The sequence below is a fragment of the Papio anubis genome, chromosome 20, assembly GCF_008728515.1.
Source record: "Papio anubis isolate 15944 chromosome 20, Panubis1.0, whole genome shotgun sequence".
Classification (NCBI taxonomy): Eukaryota; Metazoa; Chordata; class Mammalia; order Primates; family Cercopithecidae; genus Papio; species Papio anubis.
In genome coordinates, this window is record NC_044995.1 from 3,437,687 (window position 1) to 3,456,685 (window position 18,999).

At 50.1% G+C, this 18,999-nt stretch overlaps 1 protein-coding gene across 1 annotated transcript; it reads right to left on the bottom strand.

Annotated features, from left to right (window-relative positions):
• Positions 1 to 17,246: 17,246 nt before the first annotated feature.
• On the bottom strand, positions 17,247 to 18,752 carry BLOC1S3 (biogenesis of lysosomal organelles complex 1 subunit 3). Its single transcript, XM_021931185.2, has 2 exons — positions 18,658 to 18,752; positions 17,247 to 18,199 (listed from the first exon to the last, which is right to left on the bottom strand). The coding sequence occupies exon 2, from the start codon at positions 18,188 to 18,190 to the stop codon at positions 17,582 to 17,584; it is 609 nt and encodes a 202-aa protein (XP_021786877.2). The 5' UTR covers positions 18,191 to 18,199; positions 18,658 to 18,752; the 3' UTR covers positions 17,247 to 17,581.
• Between the last annotated feature and the right edge of the window lie 247 nt (positions 18,753 to 18,999).

Here is an 18,999-nt window from a genome sequence, read left to right on the forward strand (position 1 = left end):
GCGCGGTGGCTCACGCCTGTAATCCCAGCACTTTGGGAGGCCAAGGTGGGCAGCTCACCTGAGGTCGGGAGTTCGAGACCAGTCTGACCAACATGGAGAAACCCCATCTCTACTAAAAATACAAAAATTAGCCGGGAATGGTGGTGCATGCCTGTAATCCCAGCCACTTGGGAGGCTGGGGCAGGAGAATCACTTGAACCCGGGAGGCGGAGGTTGTGGTGAGCTGAGATCATGCCATTGTACTCTAGCCTGGGCAACAAGAGCAAAACTCCATCTCAAAAAAAAAAAAAAAAAAAAGTATAAGACACACACCACCACACAGAGTACACAAATCTTTAGTGTGAACACAAATCTTTAATTTCCTCCCATATGAAGAAATACAATATTGACAGTGGCTCAGATGCAACCCCTCATGCAGTTATCACCCCTTGCCTCCTCCCCGTTAACTACTGTCCTGACCTTCAACACCCCTTAGCATGGTTTTGTCTGGTTCTAACTGGAGATAAGTGGAATCATACAGTATGGGCTATGGCTTTGTTGGCAGAACATTATGCTTGTGAGATACATTCATGTTGTGTGCAGAAGGTCATTTGTGTTCATTGTTATAATGTCTGTTGTATGAATGTAGCATGCTTTACTTATCTAGTCACCAATGGATTGACATTTAGATTGTGTCTAGTTTGAAAGTACAATTTATCTAGGAATACTGTCTTTTGGAACACATATGCACTCATAATAAACCAGAGGGAAATAAAAGGAAGGATTGCAGGTGTATTAGCCTGTTTTTACACTGCTATAAAGAAATACCTGAGAAATTGGCTGGGTGTGGTGGCTCAAGCCTGTAATCCCCGCACTTTGGGAGGCTGAGGCGGGTGGATCACCTGAAGTTAGGAGTTCGAGACCAGCCTGACCAATATTGTGAAGCCCCGTCTCTACTAAAAATAGAAAAATTAGGCAGACGTGGTAGCGGGCGCCTATAATCCCAGCTACTTGGGAGGCTGAGGCAGGAGAATTGCTTGAACCCGGGAGGCAGAGGTTGCAGTGAGCTGAGATCGGGCCACTGCACTCCAGCCTGGACGACAGAGTGAGACTCCATCTCATTAAAAAAAAAGAAAAGAAAAGAAAAAAAAAAAGAAAGAAAAAAGAAAAAGAAATATCTGGGAAATTGTGGCAGAAAGTGATGGGGAAGCAAGGCACATCTTACATGGCAGGTGAGAGAGAAGAGCACAGAGGGGAACTGCTGGACACTTCTTAGAAACATCAGCAGCCAGGCGCGGTGGCTCACGCCTGTAATCCCAGCACTTTGGGAGGCTGAGGCGGGCGGATCACGAGGTCAGGAGACCGAGACCATCCTGACTAACACAGTAAAACCCCGTCTCTACTAAAAATACAAAAAATTAACCGGGCATCGTGGCGGGCGCCTGTAGTCCCAGCTACTTGGGAGGCTGAGGTAGGAGAATGGTGTGAACCCAGGAGGTGGAGCTGGCAGTGAGCTGAGATCGCACCACTACACTCTAACCAACAGAGCGAGACTCTGTCTCAAAAAAAAAAAAAAAGAAAAAAAAAAACCATCAACTCTCGTGAGAACTCACTCACCACCACGAGAACAGCATGGGGGAAACTACCCCTATAATCCAGTCACCTCCGACCATGTCCCTCCCTTGACATGTGGGGATTATAATCCGAGGTTAGATTTGGGTGGGGACAGAGAGCCAAACCATATCAACGGTGTATGCATATTTCTAATCTTAGGAAGTAATGCTAAACAATGTCCCCAAATTGTCCAAATTTTTATGCCCTCCTGATGGAGAGCAGGATGCTATCCCCATAGCCATAATGGGGCTGAGGAATGCAGGTGCTAGCTGATACTGTCCATACCACTCACACTTACATAAGATTATCAGCCTCTCCATGAAGCACTCCCCTGATTATTATTAATGTCCAATCAGGCTCCAGACTTCTGAAATAATTTATTTCAATTGCTCTTTCCAGTTCAATGGTGGCTTCAGTGGAGGAAGTGACCCCTACAGCTTTTTGTGTGATGCTGATATATAAATATATATATACACACACACACACACACATATACACACACACACACATATATATACACACACACACATATAGGTTGTTTGTTGTTGTTTTGTTCCTGGGTTGGTTTTTATTTTTATTTTATTATTATTATTTTTTGAGACGGAGTCTCGCTCTGTCGCCCAGGCTGGAGTGCAGTGGCCGGATCTCAGCTCACTGCAAGCTCCGCCTCCCGGGTTCACGCCATTCTCCTGCCTCAGCCTCCCGAGTAGCTGGGACTACAGGCGCCCGCCACCTCGCCCGGCTAGTTTTTTGTATTTTTTAGTAGAGACGGGGTTTCACCGTGTTAGCCAAGATGGTCTCGATCTCATGACCTCATGATCCACCTGTCTCGGCCTCCCAAAGTGCTGGGATTACAGGCTTGAGCCACCGCGCCCGGCCGGTTTTTATTTTTTTTGAGATGGAGTCTTGCTCTGTTGCCCAGGCTGGAGTGCAGTGGTGCAATCTCTCCTCACTGCAACCTTTGCCTTCTGGGTTCATGTGATTCTCCTGCCTCAGCCTCCAGAGTAGCTAGGACTACAGGCGCCCGCCACCGCGCCCGGCTAATTTTTGTATTTTTAGTAGAGATGGGGTTTCACTATGTTGGCCAGGCTGGTCTCAAACTCCTGACCTCAAACAATCCACCCACCTTGGCCGCCCAATCAACATATATATTTAAATAACTATGATTAATATATTCAACATATTAAAAAATCCCAGTTGACAATTTACTCGGTAAATGGAGATTTTAAAAATTCAAATTCTAGGGAATTTGGAGGGCCTAGCTAGTACCAGGGAGGGCAGTGGTAACCTTGCCTTCCAAAAGAAGTGGCTTCCCCTGGCAGTATAGATCAGAAGATTTAAAGAGGCAAGAAAGACCCTCTCTGTTCCCCTTTTTGGAGCCAGACATTAAAAAAAAATCTTTTCCAGGTCACTTGCTGATCACAGAAAAAAAATGGAATAGGCCAGACATAGTGGCTCACACCTGTAATCCCAACACTTTGGGAGGTCAACATGGGCGGATCGCTTGAGCTCAGGAGTTCAAGACGAGCCTGGCCAACACAGGGAAACCCTGTCTCTACTAAAAATACAAAAATTGGCTGGGGGTGGTGGTGGGTGCCTGTAATCCCAGCTACAAGGGAGGCTGAGGCAGAAGAAGTGCTTGAACCTAGTAGGCAGAGGTTGCAGTGAGCTGAGATCACACCACTGCACTCCAGCTTGTGGGACAGGACAAGAGTCCATCTCAAAAAAAAAAGAAAAAATGGTATTCCATTCCAAACTTCAGTGACCACATAGGAAAGAGAATACACATTTTGCAAAAACAGTTTTAAAAAGTCAAACAGATGGCTCTAGCCCTTGACAAGCAAAACTCAGCAATCTCCAAGGAAAGGGTGAATCCAATTTCAATAATTAACCTATTATAATACTCCAAAAGTCCAATTTTCAACAAAAATATTATAAAACATACAAAGAAACAGGCAAGTACGGCTTAATTATAGCAAAACAAGTTCTTTTGACAGAGACCATCTCTGAGGAAGTGCAGACATTGGAATTACTAGTTACAGACATTGTCAACTGTCTTAAATATGCTTTAGCAGCTAAAGGAAACTATAGAGAACAAATGGAAATCAGGAAAATGATATATAAACAACATGAGAAAATCAATAAAGAGATAGCAATTATGAGAACTCAGGGGAAGATGGCTGAATAGAAGCCTCCAGCAACCATCCCCTGTCAGAAGAACAGCCAACTGAAAACTATCCACACCAAAAAAGCACTTGATAAGAACCAAAATCATGTGAGCAATCATAGTACCTGGTTTTAACTTCATATCACTGAAAGAACCACTGAACGGGGTAGCAAAGATAGTCTTTTTTTTTTTTTTTTTTTTGAGGTGGAGTTTCGCTCTTGTTGCCCAGGCTGGAGTGCAATGGAGCGATCTCGGCTCACTGCAACCTCCACCTCCTGGGTTCAAGTGATTCTCCTGCCTCAGTCTCCCGAGTAGCTGGGATTACAGGCGCGTGCCACAACACCCAGCTAATGTTGTATTTTTAGTAGACACAGGGTTTCACCATGTTGGTCAGGCTGGTCTCGAACTCCTGACCTCAGGTGATCTGCCTGCCTCAGCCTCCCAAAGTGCTGGGATTACAGGGGTGAGCCACCGAGCCAGGCCTGAAACGGCTTCCTCACACTGGAGGAGATAAGTGGGAAGAGTAAAGAGGTCTTTGTTTTGCATCTTGGATATCAGTTCAGCCACGGTAGGATAGGGCACCAAGCAGAGTCCTGAGGCCTCCATTCCAGGCTCTAGCTTCAAGGCAATTTCCAGAAACATCTGGTCCAGAAAGGAACCTGCTGCCTTGAAGGAAAGAGCCCAGTCCAGGCAGGATTGATTCATTACCAGCTGACTAAAGAGCCCTTGAGTAATGAGCAGCAGTACCCAGGCCGTACTCGGTGTGGGCCTTGAGTGAAACTCAGAGACATAACTGATTTTAGATATGACCGAGCATATTCCCTGACATGGTAACTACGGAGAGAGGCTCCTACTGCTTGAGGAAGCGGGAGGGAAGAGTAAAGGGGTCTTTGACAGCTTAGTTACCAGTTCGGCCACAGTGGAGTAGAGCACCAAGTTGGCTCTTGGGGGTCCCTGATTCCAGGCCTTGGCTCTTGGATGGCATTTCTGGACCTACCTTTGGCCAGAGGGGACCCCACTGCCCTGAAGGCAGAGACCCAGGCCCGGCAGCCTTCACACAAGCTGACTGAAGAGACCTTGGTCCTTAAATGAACACTGGTAGTAGCCAAGCAGTAGCTGCCATGGTCCTGGGGCAGTGGTGGCCACAGGGAGAGGCTCCCCTGTTTGCGGAAAAGAGAGGGGGAAGGATTTTGTCTTGTGGCTTGCGGGCCAGCTCGGCCACTGTAGAATAGAGTACCAGGTAGATTCCCTGAGGTTTCCACCTCCAGGCCCTGGCTCCCAGATGGCATCTCTGGACGCACCTGTGATGGGGGGCTCGTACCACCCTGAAAGGATGAACACAAGCCTGACTGGATTTGCCGTCTGCTGATTACAGAGCCCTAGGGCCTTCAGTGAACACAAGTGGTAGCCAGGCAGTGCTGACTACGGGCCTTGGGGGAGACCCAGTGTTGTGCTGGCTACACGTCTGAGCCAGCACAATCCCAGCACTGGTGGCCACAGCAGTGTTTGTATCCCTCCCCCAGCTCTAGGCAGCTCAGCACAGAGAGACTCCATTTGTTTGGGAGAAAAGGAAGAAGACAAGAATCTATGCCTGATAATCCAGAGAATTCTTCCAGGTCTTATGCAAGACCACCAAGACAGTGTCTCTACAAGTCTCCAAGGGCCACGTCATTCCTGGGCTTGGGGTGCCCCCTAATGCAGATACAGCTACAGTGACTAAAGACTTAGATCACAACACACGTCTTTTCAAATACCTGGAAAGTCTTCCCAAGAAGGATGAGTACAGACAAGCTCAGACTGTGAAGACTATAATAAATATCTAACTCTTCAATGCCCAGAAATTTATGAACATCCTCAGGTATCAAAACCATGCAGGAAAACATGACCTCATCAGAGAAACTAAATAAAGCCGGCCGGGCACAGTGGCTCATGCCTGTAATCCTGGCACTTTGGGAGGCCGAGGTGGGCATTTGAGACCAGCCTGATCAACATGGAGAAACCCCATCTCACTAAAAATACAAAATTAGCTGGGTGTGGTGGTGCATGCCTGTAATCCCAGCTACTTGGGAGGCTGAGGCAGGAGAATCGCTTCAACCAGGGAGGCGGAGGTTGTGGTGAGCCAAGATCATGCCATTGCACTCCAGCCTGGGCAACAAGAGCAAATCTCTGTCTCAAAAAAATAAAATAAATAAAACAAAAAATAAACTAGGGAGGCCGAGACGGGCGGATCACAAGGTCAGGAGATCGAGACCATCCTGGCTAACACGGTGAAACCCTGTCTCTACTAAAAAATACAAAAAAATTAGCCCGGCGAGGTGGCGGGCGCCTGTAGTCCCAGCTACTCAGGAGGCTGAGGCAGGAGAATGGCGTAAACCCAGGAGGCGGAGCTTGCAGTGAGCCGAGATCCGGCCACTGCACTTCAGCCTGAGGGACAGAGCGAGACTCCGTCTCAAAAATAAAATAAAATAAAATAAATAAATAAATAAATAAACTAGCTTGGGCGCAGTGGCTCACGCCTGTAATCCCAGCACTTTGGGAGGCCAAGGCGGGTCAATCACGAGGTCAGGAGATCGAGACCATCCTGGCTAACACGGTGAAACCCCGTCTCTACTAAAAATACAAAAAATTAGCCGAGCGTGGTGGCGGGCGCCTCTGATCCCAGCTACTCAGGCAGCAGAGGCTGGAGAATGGCATGAACCTGGGAGGCGGAGGTAGAAGTGAGCCGAGATCACGCCACTGCACTCCAGCCTAGGAGGCAAGACTGTGTCTCAAAATAAATAAATAAATAAATAAATAAAATAAAACAAAAATAAAATAAAATAAAAGCATCAGTGACCAATCACAGAGAGGCAGAGATATGTGACCCTTCAGACAGATAATTTAATAGCTGTTTTGGGGCTGGGTGCAGTGGCTGACGCCTGTAATCCCAGCATTTTGGGAGGCTGACGTGGGCAGATCACTTGAGCTCACGAGTTCAAGACCAGCCTGGGCAACATGGCAAAACCCCGTCTCTACAAAAAATACAAAAATTAGCCAGGCATGGTAGTGTGCACCTGTGGTCCCAGCTACTCAGGAGGCTAAGGTGAGAGGATGGTTTGAGCCCAGGAGGTGGAGGTTGCAGTAAGCCAAGATTGTGGCATTGCACTCCAGCCTGGGTGATAGAGCCAGACCTTGTCTCAACAAGAAACAAACAAAAACTATATATATGGGGAGGGAGAGAGGGACAGGGACAGAGAGAGAGAGAGAGAGAGAGAGAAGGAGGGCTCTGTTTTGAGGAAACTCAACAAAAATTCAAGATAACACAGAGAAGCAATTCAGAATCCTATCAGATAAATTAAACAAAGAGATTGAAATAATTAAAAGGGGTGGGCTGGGCGCGGTGGCTCACACCTGTAATCCCAGCACTTTGGGAAGCCGAGGTGGGTGGATCACGAGGTCAGGAGACTGAAACCATGGTGAAACCCTGTCTCTACTAAAATACAAAAAATTAGCTGGGCACGGTGGTGGCGCCTGTAGTTTCAGCTACTCGGGAGGCTGAGGCAGGAGAATGGCGTGAACCCGGGAGGCGGAGCTTGCAGTGAGCCAGGATCGCGCCACTGCATTCCAGCCTGGGCAACAGAGCAAGATTCCGTCTCAAAAATAAATAAATAAATAAACAAAAATAATTGAAAGAATCAGGCAGGCGTTCTGGAGTTGAAAAATTCAACTGATAAACTGAAGAATGCATCAGAGTCTCTCACCAGCAGAATTAATCAAGCAGAAGAAAAAATTAATGGCTGGCCATGGTGACTCATGCCTGTAATCCCAGTACTTTGGGAGGCCACGGCAGGAGGGTCACTGGATCCCAGGAGTTTGAGACCAGTCCAGGTTACGTAGCAAGACCCCCTTCTCTATCTTAAAAAAACAAAAATAAAAAAGAAAGAATTAGTGAACATGAAGAAAGGTTATTTGAAAATACACAGAGGAGACAAAACATAAAAGAATAAAGCATACCTACAAAATCTAGAAAATAGCCTCAAAAGGACAAATCTAAGAATTACTGGACTTAAAGAGAGAGTCAGAGGTATAAGGTTTATCTAAAGGAATAGTAGCACAGAACTTCCCAAACCTAGAGAAGGATATCAGTATTCAAATGTGAGAAGGTTATAGAACACCAAGCAGATTTAACCCAAAGAAGACGACCTTGCCGGGCACGGTGGCTCACACCTGTAATCCCAACACTTTGGGAGGCCAAGGTGGGCAGATCACCTGAGATCGGGAGTTTGAGACCAGTCTGGCCAACATGGAGAAATAACATCTCTACTAAAAAAGGCAAAAAAAAAAAAAAAAAAGCCGGTCATGGTGGCACATGCCTGTAATCTCAGCTACTCGGGAGGCTTAGGCAAGAGAATCGCTTGAACCCAGGAGGTGGAGGTTGTGGTGAGCTGAGATTGCACCATTACACTCCAGCCTGGGCAACAAGAGTGAAACTTCATCTCAAAAAAAAAAAAAAAAAAAAAAGAAGACTACCTCAAGTCAAGAGAGAAGTAACAAATAACATTCAATGGCGCGCTGGCTGGGCGCAGTGGCACATACTTGTAATCCCAGCACTTCGAGAGTTTGAGACCAGCCTGGCCAACATGGTGAAACCTTATCTCTATTAAAAATACAAAAATTAGCCAGTGGGGTTGGGGAGGTGGCAGAGAAGGGGATGGATGGTTAACGGGTACAAAAATAATAATTAGAAAGAAGAGCCAGGCACAGTGACTCATGCCTGCATTCCCAGCACTTTGGGAGCCCATGGTGGGAGGATCACCTGAGGTCAGGAGTTTGAGACCAGCCAGGGCAACATGGTGAAACCCCATCTCTACTACAAATACAAAAATTAACTGGGCAGAGGCAGAGGTTGCAGTGAGCAGAGATCACGCCACTGCACTCCAGCCTGGGCAACAGAGCAAGACTCTGCCTCAAAATAATAATAACAATAATAATAGGCTGGGAGTGTTGGCTCATGCCTGTAATCCCAGCACTTTGGGAGGCCGAGGCAGGTGGATCACCTCAGGTCAGGAGCTTGAGACTCTGTCTCAAAAAAAAAAAAAAATAATAATAATAATAATTAGAAAGAATGAATAAGATCTACTATTTGACAGCACATCAGGGTGACTAGCTGTACATTTTAAAGTAACTAAAAGAGGCCGCGCACCATGGCTCGCACCTGTAATCCCAGCACTTTGGAAGGCCGAAATGGAGGATTGTTTGAGGCCAAGAGTTCTATACAAGCCTGGTCAACATGGCAGAGACTATATTAAAAAAAAAAAAAACAATGAAAAGGGTGTAATTGGCCGGCTGCGGTGGCTCATGCCTGTAATCCTAGCACTTTGGGAGACCGAGGCAGGCAGATCACCTGAGGTCGGGAGTTCGAGACCAGCCTGGCCAACATGGTGAAACCTCGACTCTACTAAAAATACAGAAATTAGTCGGGTGTGGTGGCACATGCCTGTAATCCCAGCTACTCAGGAGGCTGAGGCAGGAGAATTGCTTGAACCCAGGAGGCAGAGGTTGCAGTGAGCTGAGATCGCACTGCTGCACTACAGACTGGGTGACAGTGAGGCTCTGTCTCAAAAAAAAAAAAAAAAGTGTAACTGGATTGGTTGTAACACAAAGGGTAAATGCTTGAGAGAGTGGATATCCCATTTTCTATGTTGTGATTATTACATATTGCATGCATGTATCAAAACATCTCATGTACCCCATAAATATATACATCTACTATGTACCCACAAAAAATTTAAAAATTAAAATAAAATAAAGTGCATGGGAGGGTGTGCATAGCTTATGTGCAAATACTAGGCCATTTTGTATCAGGGTCTGGAGCAATCAGCGGGGGTCCTGGAAGGAATTCCCCACGGGTACCAAGTAAGGACTTTACCTTTGTATATTACGCAGGTTTTCCAACAGAGGGCACTAAAGAGTTGGAGGAAGAGGTGCCAGGCAGGCTAGGACTCGGTTTCACTCTGGCGGCATTCTCACAGCAGCTTCCTCAAGCGTCCCTGTGCATACAGCACGCCACACCGTTCACTGGGTGAGAGGGAACAGGCTGTGTCACCCCAACAGTCCCAGGGAGGGCAACCAGAGGGCCCTGGGTCAGTGCGAGATGCCTGCAGCTTGGCAGGGCTCCCCAAGCAGGTGTGGGGACATACCCAGCATCTCAATCTCTAGGCCCTGCAGCTCTGCCTCGATGACCTCAAAGATCTCCAAGCCTCCAGCGAAGTTGGCCACAGTGACTCCTGTGGTCCTGCCATGAAGCTGCTTTGGAAAGAGAGGTGTTGGGGAGTCAGGCACTTAACCGAGGTCACCCCCAATCGTGCCCCCTCCCTAGCCCCTGGCCCTGTCCCTCCCATGGCCCCAGCCCCCATCCCTGCCCCAGTTCCATCCTAGATTCTGCTCTTGGATGGACATCAGCTCCAGCCCCTGACCCTGACCCTGACCCCCGACCCAGTCCCTATCCTAGAATTCTCCCAGCCTGGTTCTCCTGGCCTCCACCCATCTCCTTTGCCTCCTGCTCCAACTAGCTCAGGTTTCTACTGAAGAGGATGATGTTCAGACCTCTCCAGTGGAGCTGCAGGGGATTCATTCATTCATTAAGTCAACAAATAGTGACTGCCTGCTGACTGCCTGTTATACAGTGTTACTATAGGCACTGCCCATACAGAGCTTAGTTCAAGAGCAAAACAAAATTGCAAAGACCCTGTCTGGCAGCTCAGAGGATAGCCCAGAGTCCAGTGTTACTCAGTGAAGGGGCCAGTTGTCTATGAACTCAGCGAGATGGACCCAGGACCAGATCACAGGGCCTCCAACGTCCTAGTAAAGACTGTGGTGTTGAGACTGGGTATGGTGGCTCATGCCTGTAATCCTAGCACTTTTTTATTTTATTTATTTATTTATTTATTTATTTTAAGATGGAGTCTCATTCTGTCACCGAGGCTAGAGTGCAGTTGCACGATCTCTGCTCACTGCAACCTCCAGATCCCAGGTTCAAGTGATCATTCTGCCTCAGTCTCCCGAGTAACTGGGATTACAGGCATATGCCACCACGCGAGGCTAATTTTTGTATTTTTAGTAGAGACGGGGTTTCAACACGTTGGCCAGGCTGGTTTCGAACTACTGACCTCAGGTGATCCGCCCACCTCAGCCTCCCAAAGTACTGGGATTATAGGCTGGGCACGGTGGCTCACTTTAGGAGGCCAAGGTAGGGGGATTGCTTGAGCCCAGCAGTTCAAGACCAGCCTGGGCAACATAGTGAGATCCCATCTCTAAAATAATGATGATGATGATGATAATAATAATAAAAAACAACGATTTGGCGTTTATTCTCAGTGACAACAAAAATCCAATAATTCAAGTGTTTGTCGCTTCCTTCATTCATATCTTCATTCAAAATGTATTTACTGGGCACCTGCTCCTTGCTAGTGGTGCTGGGGACACAGTGTGACCAGGACAGACCCACTCCCTCTTATGCACCCTCCACTCAGTAGCCAGAGGTTTCTTTCTTTTTTTCTTTCTTTTCCTTTTTTTTTTGAGACAGTCTTGCTGTGTTGCCCAGGCTGGAGTGCAGTGGCACAATCTCAGCTCACTGCAACCTCTGCCTCCCAGGTTTAAGTGATTCTCCTGCCTCAGCCTCCTGAGTAGCTGGAATTACAGGTGCGCACCACCATGCCCAGCTAATTTTTGTATTTTCAGTAGAGACGGGGGTTTCACCATGTTGGCCAGGCTGGTCTCGAACTTCTGACCTCAGGTGATCTGTCCACCTCAGCCTCCAAAGGGCTGGGATTACAGGCATGAGCCACCATATCCGACCCATCTAGATATCTCTTTCTAAAGCACAAACTTGTCTCTGCCTCTCTCCTGCTTGGAACTTGCCTTGGCACCCCAGGGCCCTTGGGACAAAGCCCTGCTCCTCATTCTGGCCCTGTGTGGCCTGGCTCTTGCCTAAGTCTTCAGCTGTACCTCCTGCCAAAGGCCCCTTTATAGCAGTCCATGCACAACAGACAATTCATCTCGCCCCAAACAAGCACCCCCAAGGTTTTCCTGCCTCTGGGTCTTTGCACATGCTATTCTTTCCTATTCTTTCTGCCTTGAATGCCTTTCCCCTTGAAATGCAGTTAACAAATATTTGTGGAGTGCGTGTTATCAGCATTTCGGTGCATGTCTGACCCTCTCATCCAGCATATCTGAGGGTGAAGTGTTATGTGGGACCGAGTGCCCATCACCTTTGGAGGGAGGCTGTGCCTGAACGTCTCAACAGTTTCATGCAACTGAGAGGCTGATGCTGTGTGATGGTGTGAAGGCCATTCATTCATTCAACAAACACTTTGCCCAGTATCTACTCTGTGGTTTCCCTGGGTGAGCTGGCACTGGTCAAGACAGCCTCAGCCCTGTCCTCATGGGGCCAACAGTCCAGTGGGGGTGACAGACCAGTCCCCAGGCAGTGATGACCAGACTAGTCATCACTACCCAGTGACTTACAACTAGCCACAAATAGTCTCTCTTACCCCAGTGTTGCCCTTCCCCTTGGGGCTATCTCCTCCTCCCTTCTTACCTACTCCAGGACGATGGTCTGGTCTGGCTTTTCTCTCATCTTTCCCCTGTATCACGACTTCTCCCCCTTCTGAAACATTCCCAGCAGCATACAAACCTGCCATGACCCCTCCCATCTTCCCCATCTAGGTACTTCCCCCATCAGTCCCTCCGTCCCTCCCTCCCTCCCTTCCTTCCCGTTCTTTTTTATTTTGAGACAAGGTCTCGCTCTATTGCCCAGGTTCGAGTACAATGGCACAATCCTGACTCACTGCAGCCTCGACCTCCTGGGCTCAAGTGGAGCTGCAGTGAGTCAGCCTCAAGAGGAGCTGGGACCACAGGTGCACACCACCATGCTCAGCTAGTTTTTGTATTTTTTGTAGAGATGGGGTCTTGCTATGTTGCCCAGGCTAGTCTCGAACTCCTGGGCTCAATCAATGCTCTCACCTCAGCCTCCCAAAGTGCTGGGATTACAGGTATAAGCCACCATGCACTGCCACTTCCCCATTTCTTACCATCCCACCCCTTCACTCAACATTGCCAAGAGGATGGTCTCCTCTGACTCTCCTTCCACGCCCTCTTGTACCCTCTCCAATCAGATTCCCATCCCTGCCATGCCGAGGTGGGAAGATTGAGGCCAGGAGTTCAAGACCAGCCTGTGCAAAATAGTGAGACCCCACCACAAAAAAAAAAAAAAAAAAAAAAGGGAAAGGAAAGGAAAGGAAAGGAAAGGGGCTGAAAGCCAGGCCTGGCTAGTGAGCTGGAGTTTAAGGAGTGAGGGAAGCTCTGTGCTCTAGGGCTGGAAGTCCATCACAAGACCACCAAGCTGCCAATCTCCCAGGAAGCTCCGCTCCTCAGGGACTCTCACTAAACTCATTGAAAAGGGAAGTCGTGGCCAGGCGTGGTGGCTTATGCTTGTAATCCCAGCACTTTGGGAGGCCAAGGCAGGTGGATCACGAGGTCAGGAGTTTGAGACCAGTCTGGCCAATATGGTGAAACCCCGTCTCTACTAAAAAAATACAAAAAACTAGCCGGGAGAGGTGGCGGACGCCTGTAGTCCCAGGTACTCTGGAGGCTGAGGCAGGAGAATGGTGTAAACCCGGGAGCCCGGAGGTGGAGCTTGCAGTGAGCTGAGATCTGGCCACTGCACTCCAGCCTGGGCGACAGCGAGACTCCGTCTCAAAAAAAAAAGAAAAAAGAAAAAGAAAAAGAAAAGGGAAGTCCTGGGAGATCATCCTCTTTCAACTGTGATCCACTCACCCTAGGTATGGAAGTGGAGCTGGAGGGAGTGCTCAGGAGGGAGGAGATGCTGGTTGACCTGCACCTACTTTTTTTTTTTTTTTTGAGAGAGCCTTGCTCTGTCCCCCCAGCTAGAGTGCAGTAGTGCAATCTTGGCTTACTGCAACTGCTGCCTCCTGGGTTCAAGCGATTCTCCTGCCTCAGCCTCCCAAGTAGCTGGGATTACAGGCATGCGCCACCACACCTGGCTAATTTTTATATTTTCAGTAGAGACAGGGCTTCACCACATTGGCCAGGCTGGTCTCGAACTCCTGGCTTCAGGTGATCTGCCCACCTCGGCCTCCCAAAGTGCTGGAATTACAGGTGTGAGCCACAGTGCGCAGTCAATAATACAATTTTTTAAGGTTCACCTTTATCTGGCCCTTTCTGGTACTGCACTCAGCACCCCCTGCCCCACCACCACCACCACCCCCGCACACTTCTCCACTCTAGGTGGAGAGCAGAAATCATCATCTTCTGCTAAACAGGTTCTGGTCCCTTCTGCCTCAAGGCCCTCGCATATGCTGTTCTCCATGTCTGCAAGTCTTCATGCTACTCCCATTTCACCTACTTCCACCTTCCAGGCTCAGCTCCAACACCACTCATCACTTCCTCTCTCCTGTACAGATTAGGTCAGACAGACCCTGCTCCACCTTCATAAAGCTCCTTTACTTCTTCATGGCTCTAATCACAGTGTCAAGAAAATTGTATCTAAATTATAAATTATGGCTGGGTGCAGTGGCTCATGCTTGCAATCCTAGCACTTTGGGAGGCCAAGACGGGAGAATCCCTTGAGCTCAGGAGTTCAAGACCAACCTGGGCAACACTGTGAGGGTTCATCTCTATTTTATTTTTTAAAATTAATTTCTTATTTTTATTTATTTTTGAGATGAAATCTCACTCTGTCACCCAGGCTGGAGTGCAGTGGCCTGATCTCGGCTCACTGCAACGTCCACCTCCTGGGCTCAAGGGATTCTCCTGCCTTAGCCTCCCAAGTAGCTGGGATTATAGGCATGTGCCACCACACCTGGCTAATGTATTTTTAGTGGAAACAGAGTTTCACCATGTTGGCCTGGCTGGTCTAGAACTCCTGACCTCAGGTGATCTGCCCACCTCGACCTCCCAAAGTGCTGGGATTAAAGACATGCGTAACTGCGACTGGTCTATTTATTTTTGAAACAGGGTCTTGCTCTGTCACCCAGGCTGGAGTGCAGTGGCGTGATCTTAGCTCACTTCAACCTCCGCCTCCAGGGTTCAAGTAATTCTCATGCCCCAGCTCCCTGAGTAGCTGGGATTACCAGCACGTGCCTCTCAAAGTGCTTCGATTACAGGTGTGAGCCATCCCCCGTAATTTTTGTATTTTTATTAACAATGGGGTTTCACCGTGTTGGCCAGGCTATCGTCTCTATTTTTAAAAATTAAACTATAAATTTTGATTACTAGAACTATCTGTGAGAACATCTTATTACTGTTTCTCCCACTGGACTGCGACCTCTGTGAGGGCAGGGACTGGCTGCTACACCCCCAGCCCCAGCACAGGTCAGGTACCCAAAATGTGTGTGTTGAATTAATAAAATACAAGTAAATACAGAACCAGAGCAAAAATCTAGGGCCCCTGATTTCCCAACTACAGCTTCACCTTCCGTACGCCAGGCATGGAGGTCTTGGGACCCCCATTCTCAGAGATATCAACTAACTCACCCTTAGCTTAGGTAGGGAGATAAAAGGAACTAACCATAATGGTTAATGCTTAAGAGTTTTAATCAGTCTGCCATAGAAAGCTCCTCCCCATTCTCCATCTTGGGGGATCAGATCTTGGCTTTGGGTTGGGATAAGGGACAGGGGTATCAGGTTGGGAGGGGAGAGTAAATATGAATACGGTTGAGGGACCAGAGCTGGGATCAGAAGAAAGCGCAGGTGACAAGGAGCAGAAAGTGGCTGCTAACCCCAGTCCCTGAGCCAAGTCAGAAATCCAAGTCCTTTTATAGCATCCAGGAGCCAAATGTAGTGAAATCCACACGTCATATTGTTCTTATCTGCAAAGTGCTGTCATCTGGAGCCCAAAGCACCAGGGCAAGGCTGAATTGGGCCCAAAGTACCTGAAGGGTGTCACTTTAGGTCTGGAGAGTCAGGAGGAGATGCCACCTTGGCCTAGAGAGTTGACAGCGAGCATCATCTCGGCCTGGAGGGGTGTGCAGGAAATGCCACCTTGGTCCAGAGTTGGGAGGAAGATCCCCTGCCTTGGGTTAGGAGAGGCCATCATTTTGGGCCTGCCGAAGTAAGGAAACCATGGGGAGTCCCCAGAGCCCAGGATCAGGGAAGTGTAAGCACGATGGAGACAGCAAAAGTTAGCAAAACCTATCCCACCTATCCCATGGCACAGCTGGACTTGGGAAACAGAAATCAGGCTGAGAGGGTGGGGCTAAGCTCAAGGAGGAGGCAGGAAGCAGGAGGCAGAAGAGCGGAGGACAAAAAGTAGAACCAACCCACGGAACCAGGGCCAAGCCTGGGCAGCAGAACAAGGACCCAGCTGGCCGGGTGCAGTGGCCCACGCCTGTAATCCCAGCACCTTGGGAGGTGAGGCGGGTGGGTCACCTGAAGCCAGGAGTTCGAGACCAGCCTGGCCAACATGCTGAAACCTCATCTCTACTAAAAATATAAAAATAGGCCAGGCGCGGTGGCTCACGCCTGTAATCCCAGCACTTTGGGAGGCCGAGGCGGGCGGATCACAAGGTCAGGAGATCGAGACCACGGTGAAACCCCGTCTCTACTAAAAATACAAAAAAATTAGCCGGGCGCGGTTGTGGGCGCCTGTAGTCCCAGCTACTCGGGAGGCTGAGGCAGGAGAATGGCGTGAACCCGGGAGGCGGAGCTTGCAGTGAGCCGAGATCGCGCCACTGCACTCCAGCCTGGGCGACAGAGCGAGACTCTGTCTCAAAAAAAAATATATATATATAAAAATTAGCCAGGCATGGTGGTGCATGCCTGTAATCCTAGCTACTCGGAAGGCTGACGCAAGAGAATCACTTGAACTCTGGAGATGGAGGTGGCAGTGAGCCGAGATCACGCCATTGCACTCCAGCCTGGGCGACAGAGTGAGACCCTGTCTCTAAAAACAAAACAAGCACCCAGCCCAGGGGGAGGGCAGTTCTGGAGGTGGAGCTAGGATGGGAGGCGTAGGCAATTGAGTGAAGGAAGACGGCAGGGAAGCTGTGCCACATCCTGGGTTCCTGTGGGAAGAGCGGGAACAAGCCCCCCACCACAAGCAGAAACACTCAGAAAGAGCACAGCCGGGTGTGATGGCTCACACCTGTAACCCCAGCACTTTGGGACGCCAGGGTGGGAGAATCGCTTGAGCCTTTTCTCGGGAGTTTGAGACCAGCCTGGGCAACACAGTGAGACCTTCTCCCCTCTTCAAACTGTCAGAAAAAAAAATTAACCAGGCAACTGGGCATGGTGGTGTAGGTCTGCAGTCCCGGCTACTCTGGAAGGCTGAGCTGGGAGGATCACTTGAGCCCAGGAGGTCGAGGCTGCAGTGAGTGATAATTCTGCCACTGCACTCTAGCGTGGGTGACAGATACACACCCTGTCTAAAAAAAAAAAAAAAAAAAGAGAGCGAGCGAGCGTGAAAAGAAAGGCAAAAGACAAAATATGACATGATGAGCCCCCAGGGTGGAAACAGATTAGGGAGCAACTATTTATCAAAGGCTGGAGCCAAGCCGCAGGGTAAGGCTCAGAACTAGGCGGCAGGGTCAGGATAGGTGGAGGAACCAGATCTAAGTGTAGTGGGGCCCTGGTCTCCACAGTAGGGGTTGAACTATATCCAACATAAAGCATTATCCAAGGGGACCGGATTAGCCCCCATGGGTGGCACTAAGATGGGAGCGGGGGGTGGGGGGTCATAAGAGACACAGGGGACAGAGTCAGGTCCCAGAGGCAGCAAGGCCTACCCCCAAATTGCAGTCGGGTTGGGAAGTAGAATCATGGCTAGGCCCGCGGCCCCGGGTCTTGCTCAGGCTCGGTCCCCGGCACGCCGCGGATGTCCGGCAGCAAGCGGCAGCCAGCCACGATGTCCAGACGCTCGGCCAAAGCACAAAGGTCCCCGCGCGCCAGGCGCACGCTGTGGGCCGCCGCCAGCCCCGCCGCTTGGGCTGCCGCCAGCCTACCAGCCAGGGCGGCCACGTCGCGGCCCGCACGGCGGTAAACACCGCTCACCGCGGCCGCCACGTCGTGGTCCAGCCGCGCCTGGCTCTCCGCCAGCCGAAGCTGCAGGAGCGAGCGCGCAGGGGCGGGCGCCGGGGCCTCTTCCGCGCCCCAGGTCTCCTCCGCCAATTCCCGCTGCACCACGAGCGGAGGCAGGTCCCTCGGCGCGGCCGTTGGCTCCGGCTCCGGGTCCGGGTCCGAGTCGGTCTCTGCGGCCTCCCCAGCCACCCTCAGCCCCGTGGGGCGGCCGCGCGTCGGGCCCGAGGGACCCAGGTACAGCTCCTCCTCCTCCGACGAGGACACAGAGGGCTCGGAATCCGTCTCGGTCGCCTCCCCAGGCACCACCGTCTCCGGCCTCCGCAGGGGCCTCCGCCGACGACCCTGGGACGCCATGGCGCCGAGCTAGGGCAGAAAAGCGAAGGGACTGCACGTGAGACGGGCGCCGCGGTGGGTAAAAGGCGCAGGTCCTGGATTCCCAGCCCCTTCGCTGATTCTCTTAACGACTTGGGGTCAGTTGCTCCCCCTGCCTGGGCCTCAGTTTCCTCTTCTGTAAACTGGGTGATGATGAGGGTTACTGGACCCCAGGCCCTTCAGCGTACAGATGGGGAAACTGAAGACCAGCTCCATCAGGGATCTGGGGCCCGAGTTCCCGGAGTCCCAAGCCGAACTCTTTACGAATTTGCCTCCTAGTAGCGGCCACACCCTCCACCTGGTCCACCATGCCAATCTCAGACCCGGAAGCACTCGGGCCCTTGAGCTGCTCGGGACCAGTGCCAGAGTCGCAGAAAGGATGACAGTCCGACTGGACTCCGCTGGGGGCACTCATGGGATGGGGGAAGCGCTATCGCCAAAGACCGTACCCGGCAGCTAACGCTCCGAGCCTGCGGGATCCTCTTCCTTGCCCGAGTGCCGAGTCCTCACCGTGGCAGCTGAAGGGCTGCAATCTCGACCAATAGGGGAGCGGGTTGGGCGGGCATTAGCGGCCAAGTCATGTGGATTCGCTCGACTACCAATCAGGATGCAAGTTCTCAACATCAGCTTTGAGGGAGTGTGCAGAAGATCACATGAATGGAGGAACCGCCAATAGAGAAGCGGCTGGGCCGGCTTTTCCAGGTTGTGCGACGAGGAAAGTCTGGAATGGACAAATAGGGATTTTAAAAGCCGAGTATGTCACGTGTAACCAGTAATTTGGCCAATAGGAA

What these genes read in the sequence shown, in the direction of transcription:
- BLOC1S3 (XM_021931185.2), bottom strand. Translation starts at nt 18,190, where the DNA reads ATGGCGTCCCAGGGTCGTCGGCGGAGGCCCCTGCGGAGGCCGGAGACG.